The sequence below is a fragment of the Bos taurus genome, chromosome 22 (genome assembly GCF_002263795.3).
Source record: "Bos taurus isolate L1 Dominette 01449 registration number 42190680 breed Hereford chromosome 22, ARS-UCD2.0, whole genome shotgun sequence".
Lineage (NCBI taxonomy): Eukaryota > Metazoa > Chordata > Mammalia > Artiodactyla > Bovidae > Bos > Bos taurus.
Genome location: NC_037349.1, coordinates 5,344,935 through 5,358,868, shown reverse-complemented (window position 1 = coordinate 5,358,868; position 13,934 = coordinate 5,344,935). Strand labels below are relative to the sequence as shown.

Here is a 13,934-nt window from a genome sequence, read left to right as displayed (position 1 = left end):
GGCTCAGCAGTAAAGAATCTACCTGCAGTGCAGGAGACATGAGAGATGTGGGCTCGATCCCTCATGGGGTTGGGAAGAGGGTTGGGAAGACCCCCTGGAGGAGGGCATGGCAACCCACTCCAGTACTCTTGCCTGGAGAATCCCATGGACAGAGGAGCCTGGCGGGTTACAGTCCATGGGGCCGCAAAGAATCTGACATAGTAGAAGCGACTTAGCACACACAGACCTCATAGTAAAGCTGGCTGTCAGATTCTTTATGGGTGAGAAACCTGGATGAAAAATAGTGCTTCTGAGGTTTTGACAGTGGTTCCTCTAATCCCTAGTACAGATGTGTTGTCAGGGCCAAAGATAGGTTGATAGAAAAACTGATGGTGTTAAGCAGTCTTACATAAATACTGTCTGCTCCTCGGCAATCCCCATCCTCCATTTATAACCAAGACCAGAAATTATGACTGCTACTTATCATTTCTTATGTTGGTGCCACCTGACAAATGGTAGTTTGATTATAGAATTGGTGGGGATTTTAAATCTTGACCTCCCAGAATATCGCCCCTCAACATGTTCCAGAGACTGCCTTCCTATAAACAGGGATAGATTTATTTGAAGAGTATTCTTAGAGTTGGCAAGAACCAAGTTATTTTATCCCATCTACCAGGATCAAGAGATAAAAACCTTTCAGAAGGTACAATAATGCTTAACCACTGTGATCTTTTGTAAATGCAGCAACATGATATTTGTTTCGTGCTTAAGTCCTACTCTGACTGACTGCTAATATTCTATACACCCAGTGAATAAGTTTCAGAAGTAGGGGAAAAACTTTCCAGAATATGCATTTCTCAGTGTGATGTAAAGGTAATCTAGTACTTAAGACCATACAGGCATTATGCTTTGTGAGTTCTGACACTGAACTAAATTTAGTGGAAAGAACATAATAAAATCCTGGCTAAAAATAATTGGTTTATATTCCCTTAGGAAAGTCTGGTGAATGTATCAAAAACCCAGTTAGCATTTCAAAAGCAGAGATACATATCTCATTATTATAGTGCATGTCAGAAGCACAGAATGACATTTAGTGCAGTAGATTTTTCAGTTTACTGGATATTTTCCATAATGTTACCATGGAAATCAATCATAAATTAACACGGAACTAAAAAAAAACTTATTAAAATTACTTGTAGCAATGTCGGGTTTCCTTTGCCAGATTAGAGGAAGTTTGCCATGTTTTATACGAAAAGACATTTTCTTTTGAGCCTCTTGTTTTTCACTGAACTAGTTTAAAGAGAGAGAGAGAGAAAAAAAAAACACACACCAAATGCTTTGAGTTGCTGTGAGAGGTCACTAACATGGTTCCCAAATACCCACATTTCTAAATAGGCCCCCTGCCTCTTTATTCTTCATCATGCTGGGCTTCTTATGATTGAGAATGTCAAGCCAGCTCTTAGCCTGGAGTCTGGTGTGAATATTCACACTGTGTAAAGCCAAGAACCTTTATGAGACCTTTTATAGGAGGGAAAAAATAGAAAGTTGGAACTAAAGTTTTTCAAGTCTTAAAGGCAAGTGCCTTTGAAGCCCGTTGAATCAGAAAGTTTATGTAAGCTGCACGATGACTCACATCTACTCCATAGACAGGATGCCAGCTGCACTATAAAAAACGGTCCAATCTGAAAAATTAAAAGGCCACTCACTGCCAAGAGCCTGAAGTGAACCCTGTCAGTAAGTGAAATGTGTTCAAATTAGGGAAATTGACATGGATAATTTCAGAAGGTAAATGTAGCCACAGGCTTTTTGATATGTGGACAGATTGCTCAAATAATCCCTTTCTCAGGGTTCCGGTTTGGGTCTGGGTTGTATTTAAAAGGAAACAGGTAGGACTTCCCTGGTGATACAGCAGATAGGAATCTGCCTGCCAATGCAGGGGATACAAGTTCAATCCCTGGTTTGGGAAGATCCCACATGCTGTGAAGCAACTAAGCCCATGCGTTACAGCTGCAGAGCCTGTACACCTGAGCCTGTGTTTCACAAAGGACGCCCCTGCAGAGGGAAGCCTGTGCACCAACTAGAGAGGACCACCCCCCTGGCCACAACTAGAGAAAGCCTATGTGCAGCAACAGACCCACTGCAGCCAAAAAATAAACAAACAAATAAAAATTATTAAAAGAAAATGAAATAAGTAAACCAAAGTTCTCAAAAAAGTGCTCAAGTTTTGCTTAGAAACGTTGTTCAGTAGAAAGGCTTATGAGATGGATCTTCAACATTTGGTTCCCTTGTACATGACTAAGATTTAAATTTTTTTTTAATTGAGATATGATGTGCATTCCCTAAAGTGGACAAATCTCAGGTGCTCAACTTAGTGAATTTGTACATATCTGCATGTAAGTGACCATCACTCATATCAAGGTATAGACCATTTCTGGGACTCCAGAGGCTCCTTAAGCCTGGTGCTAATCAATGTCTCCATGCCAGAGGTACCCAGAATTCTCACCTCTGTCAGCATCAGTCAGCTTTGCCCAGATTGAGCATCATGTAACTGGAGTCGTGTACTGTACACCCTCTGTATCCAGCTGCTTTTATTGTCTGAAGGATTCACTTTTGTTACTGCTGTATCAATAGTTTTCTTGCTTTTTATTGCTGTGTGGATTAATATTCTGCTTCAATTTACAGACCATCCAAGATTTTTCAACCAGTTATATGCTGGACTTGATTATTACTCTTTGGTGGCCAGATTTATGACAGAAGCATTAAACCCAAGTGTGTAAGTACATTTTACTGGAATTTTACACTGAATATGGATTAGAGATTTTGTTAAGTAGATGAAGTTTTATTTCATGAACTTCTTTTTAATTGTTTCATTTGTACAGTGTCATCATAAATAATGGAAGCATCTTATGACACTCAGCAGTATTTAAAGAGCAGTTTGATCTGATAGTGCTACTGTGAGATGGTTAAGGCAGGAATTCTCTCCACTTAACAGATGAGAAAATCAATTAAGCAACTTTTCATTTATTCCTGCATGAAAAGCCATATCTGGGCTAAGGTGCTGGAGAGATTCTTTGTGTAAAAGCAGATATTAGCTTTGCCTTCATGAAGCAAATAATCTAGATATAGAGATGTTGCATGCAAATTGATCCAAATGATCTGCACGGATTAATCTCATATTTTCAAATGAAGGAGAGGTACATGATACTATAAATATATATGGGACAATTTTTCCTAGTTGTGCACTCAGGGAAGTCTTCTCTAAGCAGGTGACAGCTAAGAGGTGGAGAATGAGTGGAAGTTAGCTGGGTGAAAAGAGGAGGAAACAGCACATACAAAAGCCTTGTGGCAGGAGACAACCTGACACACGCTACAAACTGACAGGCGGGGTGGGGAAGCTGAGAAAACTGTGTGGGGTGTCGGGATGAGATTGGAGCCAGACATGGGGACCCAGTGGGCCAGGTTCATGAGTCATTCTAAGTGCAATGAAAAGCCCGTGAAGATTTCCAAATCACTAAGTGACATTTGCTTATTGAGAAGATCACTGGAAATATAGAAAGTGGATTGGAGAGGACCCATTAGGATGGCATTGCCTTAGTCAGGTGAGAGATGATAGTTGCTTGGATTTAGAGAGACGTGGTAGGAATAGAAAAAAAATGTGTTTGGAAGATAAAACAGAAAAGCCTGGATAATATACTGGATCTTGGAAATGGGAACAGGAGGGAAGTTTATAAGCTGATGCCTAAGTTTCTGGCTTTAATAGTTGGGCTGATGGTCGTGTCAGTCATTGAGATGACAATTTTCAAGTATACAGTGGAAAAAGCAAGAGCAGTAATTCAGTTTTCTTTCTTTCTTTCTAGTAATTCAGTTTTCAGTTGTGAGCATTTGTGTTTGCAGTAATTTCAAAATATCTAAGGCTATGCTCTTGAAGAGTTGAGATATACATGGGCCTGGAATCCTGGTATTTTTATGAAATTATAAATTTAGGTGTTATTGGTCATGGATGAGATTCCTTAAGTCAGGCTTCCCAACTCCTTCTGCTCTTTGACTCAACCTGGGAGCTTTAAAAAAATATTAAAGGAACATACCACCCCCCCACCCAACCAAGAAAAATCCCAACAGAGACCAAGTAAATCTGAATTTCTCTCAGTGTGTCCCAGGCACTGATACATAGTCCAATAAGTGATTTTAATGAGCAGGATGGAGACACGTTCAATAATATTAAACCAGGAGTGGGAGAAGCACCGCCTGCAGGACAGAACATGGAGGGAGGCGAGCAGAGGGCTCAGCCTGGCCTTGAGGGCATCTGACATTCCCTGGTCGGGAGGCGCAGGCCCACCTGCAATGGAGGGAGAAGGAGGAGAAAGTCCAGGGAAGTCTGGGGGCCATGGAGGAGAGTGTGTCCAGAGTCCCGTGTTGTTGAATGTTTAAGACAAAGACTGACAAATATCCCCTGGATTAACAACATGGGTGTCATGGGTGACTTCCGTCAGATGATTTTTTGTAGAATATTCAAGACAATCCCAGATACCAGGTTACAATGGGTAGAAGAGATAAGTGGTAGGAAAGATAGTAAAATTACACAATTCCGTGACCCTTTCCTTGTAAGTCCTGGGATTTTTTCTAACTCCTCATCTGGGTTCTTTTACTGAAATATTTAGAGGCTTTTGAAGTATTAAATTGCTGAACAGGCCCCTCAAAATCTCACTAAGCCATGAGCACATTCTGTATCACCCCCTCCTCCACCTCCAGGTTTATAGTTGAGCTAGTTTCCAAAGCAGAGAAGGCAATGGCACCCCACTCCAGTACTCTTGCCTGGAAAATCCCGTGGACGGAGGAGCCTGGTAGGCTGCAGTCCATGGGGTTGCTCAGAGTCGGACATGACTGAGCGATTTCATTTTCACTTTTCACTTTCATGCATTGGAGAAGGAAGTGGCAACCCACTCCAGTGTTCTTGCCTGGAGAATCCCAGGGACTGGGGAGCCTGGTGGGCTGCCATCTATGGGGTCGCACAGAGTCGGACACGACTGAAGTGACTTAGCAGTAGCAGCAGCAGTAGTTTCCAAAGACAAATTTAATAGTAATTTTTTCATACTATAAAGGAAATAATTATTTCCCTTTTATGTGTAATATGTTTTTTTTTACATATGTCCCCATTTTTCACAGTTTTAGTATGTGTTAGTTTCCTAAACATGGTTGAAAATAGAACCTAAATTGTTGAAAAATGATGTAATGTCTGTAGAGTGCTTGGCACGTAGGGAGGTGATACACAGTAGGTGTTCTTCTTTTTCCCTTCTTTACCGAAGTTTTTTTTTTTCTTCTAGATGTTAGCATAATTGCATTAAATTCCGTGACTATAAATTTAAATGTGTCTGTTTAGCTTACTTTAGCTTACTTATTTAGAGTACACATTTACTCAGATTCAATTTAGTGTAATCACAGAATTGTTGGAGAAGGAGATGATACACAGTAGTCATCCTCCAGCTTTCTGGAGAAAGAAAGAAGTGTTACAAAATGACCTGGTAACTGTCTCAGGCTGGACTTCCTGGGCAGCTGCTCTAGATGGAGCTTAGTGGGCAGGGTGTTTATTAAGGGAAACCCTTAGGATCTCTGTGGGTGCTGGAGGGGAAGGAAACAGCTGGGCAGAGTTAGGAGTCAAGCCACGGTGCAGGCTCTGAGACCCCACCAGCTGACTCCATGGATCTCTGGAGCTACCCTGGCCCTGCAGGGTGTTCTGGAGCCGGGACCACGTGGCCAGGCCTAGTTGGTCCTCCAGATGGACCAGTCATCAGGTGTGGATGACCACAGGACGTGCCTAAAGGGGTTAACTTAGCAATGCTCCCTGCTGACAGCATTCCAACCCTCAGCCACAAACCTTCACAGCAGGGATCCAGGTAGCACTTTATAGTCAAATTGCCACACTGTAAGAGATGTCCATAGTGCTCTCGCCGTTTGTACCAAAACGAGAGTGTGTTGGAGGAAACCCAGGCTCTACAGCTGACTGCTAGGGTAGCTCATGGTAGTAGCCTAATAAACCTGGTTGCCACGACAATGGTTTTTCTTTAACCAACCTCCAAAACAGCATCCAAAGAGCAAGATGGCCACTACTCATGGCTAATACAAAGACTACAGATGCACTGCTTTGATCTCTCCCAATGGAAGCAAAAGTTTTCTGTAAATTAAGACTTCGAAGTAGCTAATGTCCCTAGCGCACCAGCTCCCGGCATTTGTCCAGCCATGACCAGCACTGTCACGGTCTCTGGGTATTTCTTCATTTCTGAAGGATTCATTTCCAAAGGCTCTACCCACACTTGAGCAGCCACTTGGTTTAATAAAACTATGTGCATTTCCTGGGACTCCACAGGGACGGTTTGACTCTAGCCATACAAGTGAAGTGTTTTTATATCTGTCTAGTTATACGTATGAGGTGTCACAGGGATGGTTTGACTCTAGCCGTACAAGTGGAGTGTTTTTATCTCTGTCTAGTTATACGTATGAGGTGTCCCCAGTGTTTCTGTTGGTAGAAGAAGCGGTTCTGAAGAAAATGATTGAATTTATTGGCTGGAAAGAAGGGGATGGAATATTTAACCCAGGTAAGTACAATTAGTTATTGCCTCCATTAACGCATCTGCAATTTTATTCCTGCCTTAATATGAGGAACAACTCCCTGCAGATTTCCACATGACATGAAGTTAGGTATGAATCATGCTACTTGGGGAGGATCAAGTTTGTGCCTTTCTCCAGAGTATGATATTTTGTATAAACTACAGAAATGACATACCTGCCAACAAGAGAGATGTCTAAAATTTTGGATTTATATCCAACACAAATGAGTTGATCTATTGGTGGGAATTTGAAGGGCTATGATATGTTTATCAAGCTTATCAATTCATTTTACTTGAGAAGTTTCCCGAATTGTATTTTGTTTCCCCTACAGTCTTTCTTGGGGACCAGGGAGGAGCACATGCTGTCATTTTATTGATTAAAGACAGAAAGAATATTATTACTATTAACTGTGGAGACATGGATACCAGCCCTACATCCATAGATGGAAGCTTTGAGTTTAGAAAAATTCCAGAATGAGAGACTAGACCAAAACTTCTGGAGCTAGAGATGAGGACGTGTGTAAAAGGAATGGGAGGGGGGTGCTCCCTTGACTTTGACAGTCATTTGTCATTAGACAGGCGTGCCCACAGCCATCCGTGCCCCCCACTGTGGCTGGTGCTCTGGGGACAATGACAGCATGCTATCCATGTTTCCATTTTTGTTTTCACAGGTGGTTCAGTGTCCAATATGTATGCCATGAATTTAGCCAGATACAAGTACTGTCCTGATATTAAGGAAAAGGGGCTGTCTGGCTTGCCAAGATTAATCCTTTTCACATCTGCAGAGGTAAAAAAAAAATTATTTTTGGTATGAGATACAGATTTTCTGAAAATGAACATGTCATGGAAGAGGGCTTGTTGGTTTGAGGGCTCCCAAGGGTGCTTTTTGTCAGTGTGTAAGTCATGCACCTATGTACAGCATCGTATTTAATTCCAAAAGAAATTCTGATGCATTTGATATTGTAAGTCCTGGCCACCCTCTTTTGTATATCACCTTTTATTCAAGATTTATAGTCTGGAACATTATTGGAGAAAAGAGAAGACTTAATTTCAAAGTGCCACCTCTTTCTGTGAATCTCTGCTTTGAGTGTCTTATTTATTAGAATTTAGGTGATTGCTGCTGATCTCAGCTGTGTCTTCTGCTCCCATTTCCTTGTGAAACTGAGTTGGGCGGCTAACACGAGGGCCCTTCTAGGAAAGGGAGCTATTCAGTAACAGTGATGTCACACAGACACACAAGGGGATGTCACCACAACCCCCCTGAAGTGAGAGGTCAGCCTGTGGGTGGGGGTGCAGGCCTGGGGCTAGGCTGCCTGGGGCCAGTTCCTGTCTCCACTGCCTACTCTCTGAGTGACCTGGGTAAGTTGATGAATCCTGCTGTAACTCAGTTTCCTAATTTATAAAGATGAGTGTATCAGTCAGCTCTAATGTAACAAATTGCTCCTCAACCCAGAAGCATGCAGCTCTAGCCAGACATGCCCCTCCGGTCTGGGGACAGCTGAGCAGTGCTGGGCTTGCCTGGCCCATGGCTGCTCGGGGCGTGGGTGGGCTGGGCTGACAACAGGGATGCTCCCGCAGGCTGGCCCAGCATTGTCATGGCAGCGGTGTAGGTGAAAAACAGCAGAGACACACTGGGCCTCTTGAGTTCTGGGCTCAGAACTGGCACGTTGTCGTTTCCCCCTCACTTTCTTGGTAAAGTGAGTTGCATATAGGAACCCAGATCCAAGAAGTAGGGAAATAGGCTTCACCTCTTAAGGGGACTCTCTGCACAGCTGCCCGGAGAAGGGACTGGGTGCAGGGGGCGGTGAACAGTCTGGAGCCATAAAAACGACCCAGCATCCACGTGAGCTTAGTTATCACCAGAGATCGAATGAGTTAGAGCATATAGAGTAGTGCCTGGCACATACTAGACAGAAATGGTATATCTTAATAGGAGGAGGAGAGGGCTTTCCAGGTGGCGCTGGTGGTAAAGAACCCACCTGCCAGTGTAGGAGACATAGGAGACACAGGTTCAATCCCTGGGTCAGGAAGATCCCCTGGAGGAGGAAACAGCAGCCCACTCCAGTATTCTTGCCTGGAGAATCCCTTGGGCAGAGGAGCCTGGCGGGTACAGTCGGTGGGGTCGCAGAGTCGGACACGACTGAGCACCTTAGCACACATGCGCTCAGAAGGAGAGAACGACCCAGCTACACCAACATGGGGTGCAGCTCAAATGCTGTCTTACTTGGAAAGGATGCTTTTTATTTTTCCTGTTTGTGGTTCCAGTGGGGGCCTCTGTCCATCCCACCACTGCTTTTTCCCCACGTCCCCTCCTGTAGCTCCTGCAGTACTCCTAGGGCTCCTGTCAAACACATGAGATGGGCAAAATCTGACAGTTCTCTGCTAAGTCCAACTGAACTTTCCTGTATCTGTTACTCTCTTCCAAGAGCAGAAGTTATCTTATTATCACAAAAGTATAATCTGTGCAGGAACCTGACCACCCCCATGTGTTTCCCCTGTCCTGCCTGACTATTGGTCAGCTCAGCACTAAATGCAGAGTGGACATTGAGTTGGGGGCAGCTAGGAGGAGTCATCTCCTCTGAGATTCTGAACTTACCTCCCCAGGCCCTTCCTCACAAGATGTTCTTTCTGTAGCAAAAGAAGAATATTTAGGAATGTGGACTTCTAGGGGAAATGCTTGGTTTCTTGAGATGATGATGTAGTAGAATTTCCTGCCTGGATTCCAACCCTTGATATTTCAGGTGGAGGAACCCTAGCATATCAGAAATGCAGAGTCCCTTCTGCATTTGAATTGCTATGTCCCCGCCTAGAAAGGCTGATTAAATAAGGGCCCTGCTATCAGCACAGTGATACTTTTGCCTTTTTTCATTCTTCATTTGGTTTAAAAGATACCAGAGGAACATCCCTGGCTGTCTGGTGGTTAAGACTCTGTGCTTCCACTGCAGGGGGAGTGGATTCAGACCCTGGTCAGGGAACTAAGATCCTGCATGTCATGTGGCATGGCCAAAAATAAATAAATTAGTTAAGAATAAATAAATAAAATGTACTAGAGTTCTTTTATGGAATAATTGCCCTGGAAGTGGGGAAGAAATTCTGTGGAAGACTAGAATGAAGATGATGCCTGGGGAAGACCAGTAACACAGGTGTAGCTGGCAAATTGGGCATGAAAAGAAATGGAAACTTTGTGGAGTTGTGAAACCAAGAGCTGAGTATTTTTTAAAATCTCTGTTGGAGATGTGTGTGCGAAAAGAGGCAAAATATATGCTTTGGCTAACATGCCAGCAGAAGATGAAGCCAGAAAACCAAACTCGACCTGTGTCTTGGTTTGCTCAGGCTGCTCTAGCAAAATATAGAACCTGTGGCCCAAACAACAGACATGTATTTCTCAACAAATCTGGAGGCTGGGACCTCCAAGACCAAGGTGCTGGTAGATTAGCGTCTGAGCCTTGCCAGAGGGGAGCCAAAGAAAAGGGAACTTTTGGAGAAAAATAATTAAAGTAAAAAACATTTGTAGCTTGATTAGCAGTTAGATATGAACGCTAGTGTTAAAGTTCCCACCTGCCAATGCAGGAGACGTAAGAGATTTGGTTTCAATCCTTGGAGAAGGGCATGGCAGCCCACTCCAGTATTCTTGCCTGGAGAATCCCATGGACAGAGGAGCCTGGCGGGCTGCAGTCCATGGGGTCACAAAGAGTTGGACACGACTGAAGCAACTTAGCACATGGGAATTCCTTAAATTTACAGAAATCTTAGTTTTGTCATTCAAATCATTTTGGAAATCAGCATGAAGTAGTGAATATTGTCTGCCACTCAAAAGCGAGGAGGAAGGAAGCTCTTTTCACTCCCAGGCCAGCAACCAGCTGTCCTGGTTCCTCTCCAGCAGGGTCCAGGCTGGGGTGAGGCAGTGAGGGGACTAGAATACACGTCTCAAGGTCACATCTTCTTAAATTTTGCACTGGAGGTGCCTCACCCACTCCACCCGCTTTGTGGCCCTGCTCTCTCGTGAGGCTGCCCCAGGCTCAGGACCATCGCAGGCACTGACGGGGTGAGCAGGTGCTTTCCAGGGTGTCTCCAGGATCCCGGCTCTGCCTCTTTAGGAATCAAGCCAGCTGTATGCTCTTGGAGAAGTCCCTATACTTCCTTTTCTTCATTTCCTAAGGCATGACATTCACGACCCTGCTCTCCCCACCACCTGAAGCTAATCCGAGCACTGCAGTAGTCAGCATGTTAGGACAGGACTCCGAGTGTCCACAACACAGCCCATGAGCACAGAAAACTGCAGTGCTCTGAGAAAATCAAGGTCACAGAGGAAAGCTTTTCTGGAACCAGGAGTGAAAATTTCCATGCAGTTCTGTCTATCATGTGGGCACTGGCTGTCTTGTCTTTATAGAAATAAATGCCTGCTGAGAATCGTGCACCTTCTGTGGGACAGTGAAACCCAGGGGGAGACTGGATCTTAGAAGGACTGACTACTCTTCGAAGGGAGCAGGCATTCTTGTGTCTAAATGCAGCTGTTACTTCTGAACTCCGGCTTCTAGGTTTTTCCTTCCCTTGAAACTATTCGGTATATCTGAAGCATCACCCTTTCCTTTCTTTTCTTTTTTTCCCCCTTCCAAGGTTCTTTTCCTCCTCTGATGTTTTCAGATGTTTAGACTTCAGTTTTTCAGGCTTTGAAAAAAAATCTGTCCTTATGCATTTGAGGTTGCCATTGGACTCCCAGTTTGCCCAGAGATTCCCAAAAATAGCTCCAGAAGCTGTTCTTATTCTGAGGACAGGTTTTTTATTCAGCAGATCCATTGATTGGGGATATGTTGCTATTTTTCGGGGCAAAGCAGTGTGATTTTCCTTACTGGCAGATGTCAGTGGGGGTAGGCTGCTATTTATCATTATGAAATCAATAGCTGTTTGGTGCCAGAGGCCCCCAGGCTCTGGTGAGAAATAATTCACCTTAGCTGTCACCTAAGCTATGGTGGACTGATGTAGCAAGTAGAGAATTAACTATGTTTTCATGTACATTATTACTCTTCACCATGCATGTGTTTTTGTAGCAACCTGAAATGAATGCATCCTACAGGCATTTCGAATGTGTCCTATTCGATATTTGGAAATTAATTTTTTTAGGATGATGTCATTTCTCCTGATGGTGTTACTTCGGCATGTATTTTTATAGAGTTAAAAAAAGAGCTCTCCATAAAACTTTCTTGACAAAAGAGGGAAAAAATTACCACATTTGAGGGAATATATCAAGTTAAGTGTGAAGGCATGACTACTCCTTTAATGTATTCATACCTACAAATTAAATTACTAAGGTTTTTTTGGTACAATAATGTCCTTTAGCCCCTTCAGTTTTTCTGGCGTGAAAAAGAATTAACTGACCGCCTGTCCACATTGATGTATAAAGAGAAACATCTCCAGTGTTTGAGTGCTAATTATTTTATTGGATTTATGTAGGAAAAAAGACCCAACAACCCAGAGTATACACTGCTATTTGCCAATAAGAAATAGACAAGACCTAATTCCAAAGTCAGCTCTTAGCCTCATTCCTGCCAGGGCTACACTGCATAGGATTTCTGTAAGTGAGTGTTACTTCTTAAGATTTTATTTTGTTTATTTACTTTTTGGCTGCACCATGCGGCATTTGGGATCTTAGTTCTCCAACCAGAAATTGAACCTGTGCCCCCTGCACAGAGTCTTAACCACCGGACCACCAGGGAAATCCCAAACTTATTACTTTCGTTATTATGATTTTAGCCACATTCCCTCGTGTCTAATTTCTGTCTTATAGTCCGTATTAAACGAGACTAGTCACGTATCTGATCAGCATGTATAACTCATTGTTCGCTCTTGAAAACGGCTTCTTCTGTGGTCTGTGATTACAGTTTTTGAGACAGAGTCTTGATCGCCCCTTAGAGGGTTTTTGAGTCAGCAGTGGATTAGATTCTGTTTCCATTAATACTGAGTTTTATTAGAAGCATCAAGAGAAACTTTTCCTCAGTGTTACGGAAAACAACAACCTTCAGTGGCCAAGTTTGTTCATGCACCAGGCTCTGTGCCAACTGTTTACACGTATTAACCATTTTAACTCCATGACAAGCAGATGGAGGAGGACCCATATAGCCACTTTATAGATTAGCAAATTGAGGCTTGGAGAGCATGCATTCTTTGCTCAAGGGCCCATATCTGTAGGGGAAAACCTGGAATTAAATCTTGGTTTCTCGGATCCCAGGGGAAGTCAGTGTTTTTAACCACCATACTGCAGAGCTCAGTTGAATGCTTTTTATGTTTTAAGGCAATACGATTCCAGAGATTGGGCTCAGCCGTGTGACGCACACCCATGTAGCTAATAAGCAGTACCTTTTTCATGCCGTGTATCCGTGTCTCTCTCTCCCCCTCGCCTCTTTGAATGTAGTGTCATTACTCCATGAAGAAGTCTGCTTCCTTTCTTGGGATTGGTACTGAGAATGTGTGCTTTGTGGAGACAGATGGAAGGTAACGGGGACAGGATCCAGAAGCCTGGCCGGGGCGGTGGCGGGGGGATCGATACCATTTACAAAGCTGTCCCACGTCTGTTCACTGCTGAGTGTGACTGTGTCACAAATCTGTTCTCTCAGAGGTAAGATGATACCTGAGGAGCTGGAGAAGCGCGTGCAGGAGGCCAAGAAAGAGGTGCGTGGGCAAGGAGAGGGAGGGAGGGGAAACGTGCACGTGTCTGGGCATGAAGGAGAGGATGCGGGGCAGCGGCCAGGCGCCTGTCTGTGTGTCGGGGAGAGAAGAGGTCCTCTTAGGGTGGACGGAGGGAGCTCATCTACAGAGGTGCTGTGTCTGGTGCTTGCTCTGCGTGTTCTGTGGAGCTTCTCGAATGTGCTCATTCCCAGGGGGCTGGAGCCTATTGAAACACTGATGTCACTCTGTACCAGGTCCTTGCCTAGAATAAGCTTCACAACCTTGTTCTGGCCTCTCTTGCTGCTGTATAACTCCTGACGCTGAGGATGCTTCAGGCCAAACCAGTTACCTCCAGGCTGCATTCAGGGTAGTTTCTGACTTCTTGAACAAACGATCCTCCTGAATTGTTTCCATGTGAAGCCCATCCATAACCATCACCCCCGCTGGGTCTGAGCCTAGTATTTCTGCTCTGGCAGACTGTCCTCTCTTCCTTGGCTTCCTAGAATGTTTGAAAGCTGGCCTGCCCATTGCTGGGGGAGGCAAGGCATGGCCCTGGTGACCTGCTGTACTGCAGCAAAGCCTGGCCCCGATATCTGCTTTATTTTTAAGCCTGACATCAACCATCTTTCTTCTTGGGCCAAATGACTGATGGATTAGGTACAGCCATTTCCATGCATCCTTCCCATCCCC

At 44.0% G+C, this 13,934-nt stretch overlaps 1 protein-coding gene across 4 annotated transcripts in view; it reads left to right on the top strand.

The window, feature by feature from the left end:
- The window catches only part of GADL1 (glutamate decarboxylase like 1), a 194,179-nt gene that overhangs the window by 44,554 nt on the left and 135,691 nt on the right, over positions 1 to 13,934 (top strand). For all 4 annotated transcript variants that reach the window (XM_010817522.4, XM_010817525.4, XM_010817523.4 and 1 more), the window contains exons 4-8: positions 2,662 to 2,752; positions 6,463 to 6,569; positions 7,253 to 7,368; positions 12,991 to 13,070; positions 13,193 to 13,247. In XM_010817522.4, the coding sequence (XP_010815824.2) occupies positions 2,662 to 2,752; positions 6,463 to 6,569; positions 7,253 to 7,368; positions 12,991 to 13,070; positions 13,193 to 13,247 (449 nt within the window). The remainder of the gene's footprint in view (positions 1 to 2,661; positions 2,753 to 6,462; positions 6,570 to 7,252; positions 7,369 to 12,990; positions 13,071 to 13,192; positions 13,248 to 13,934) is intronic.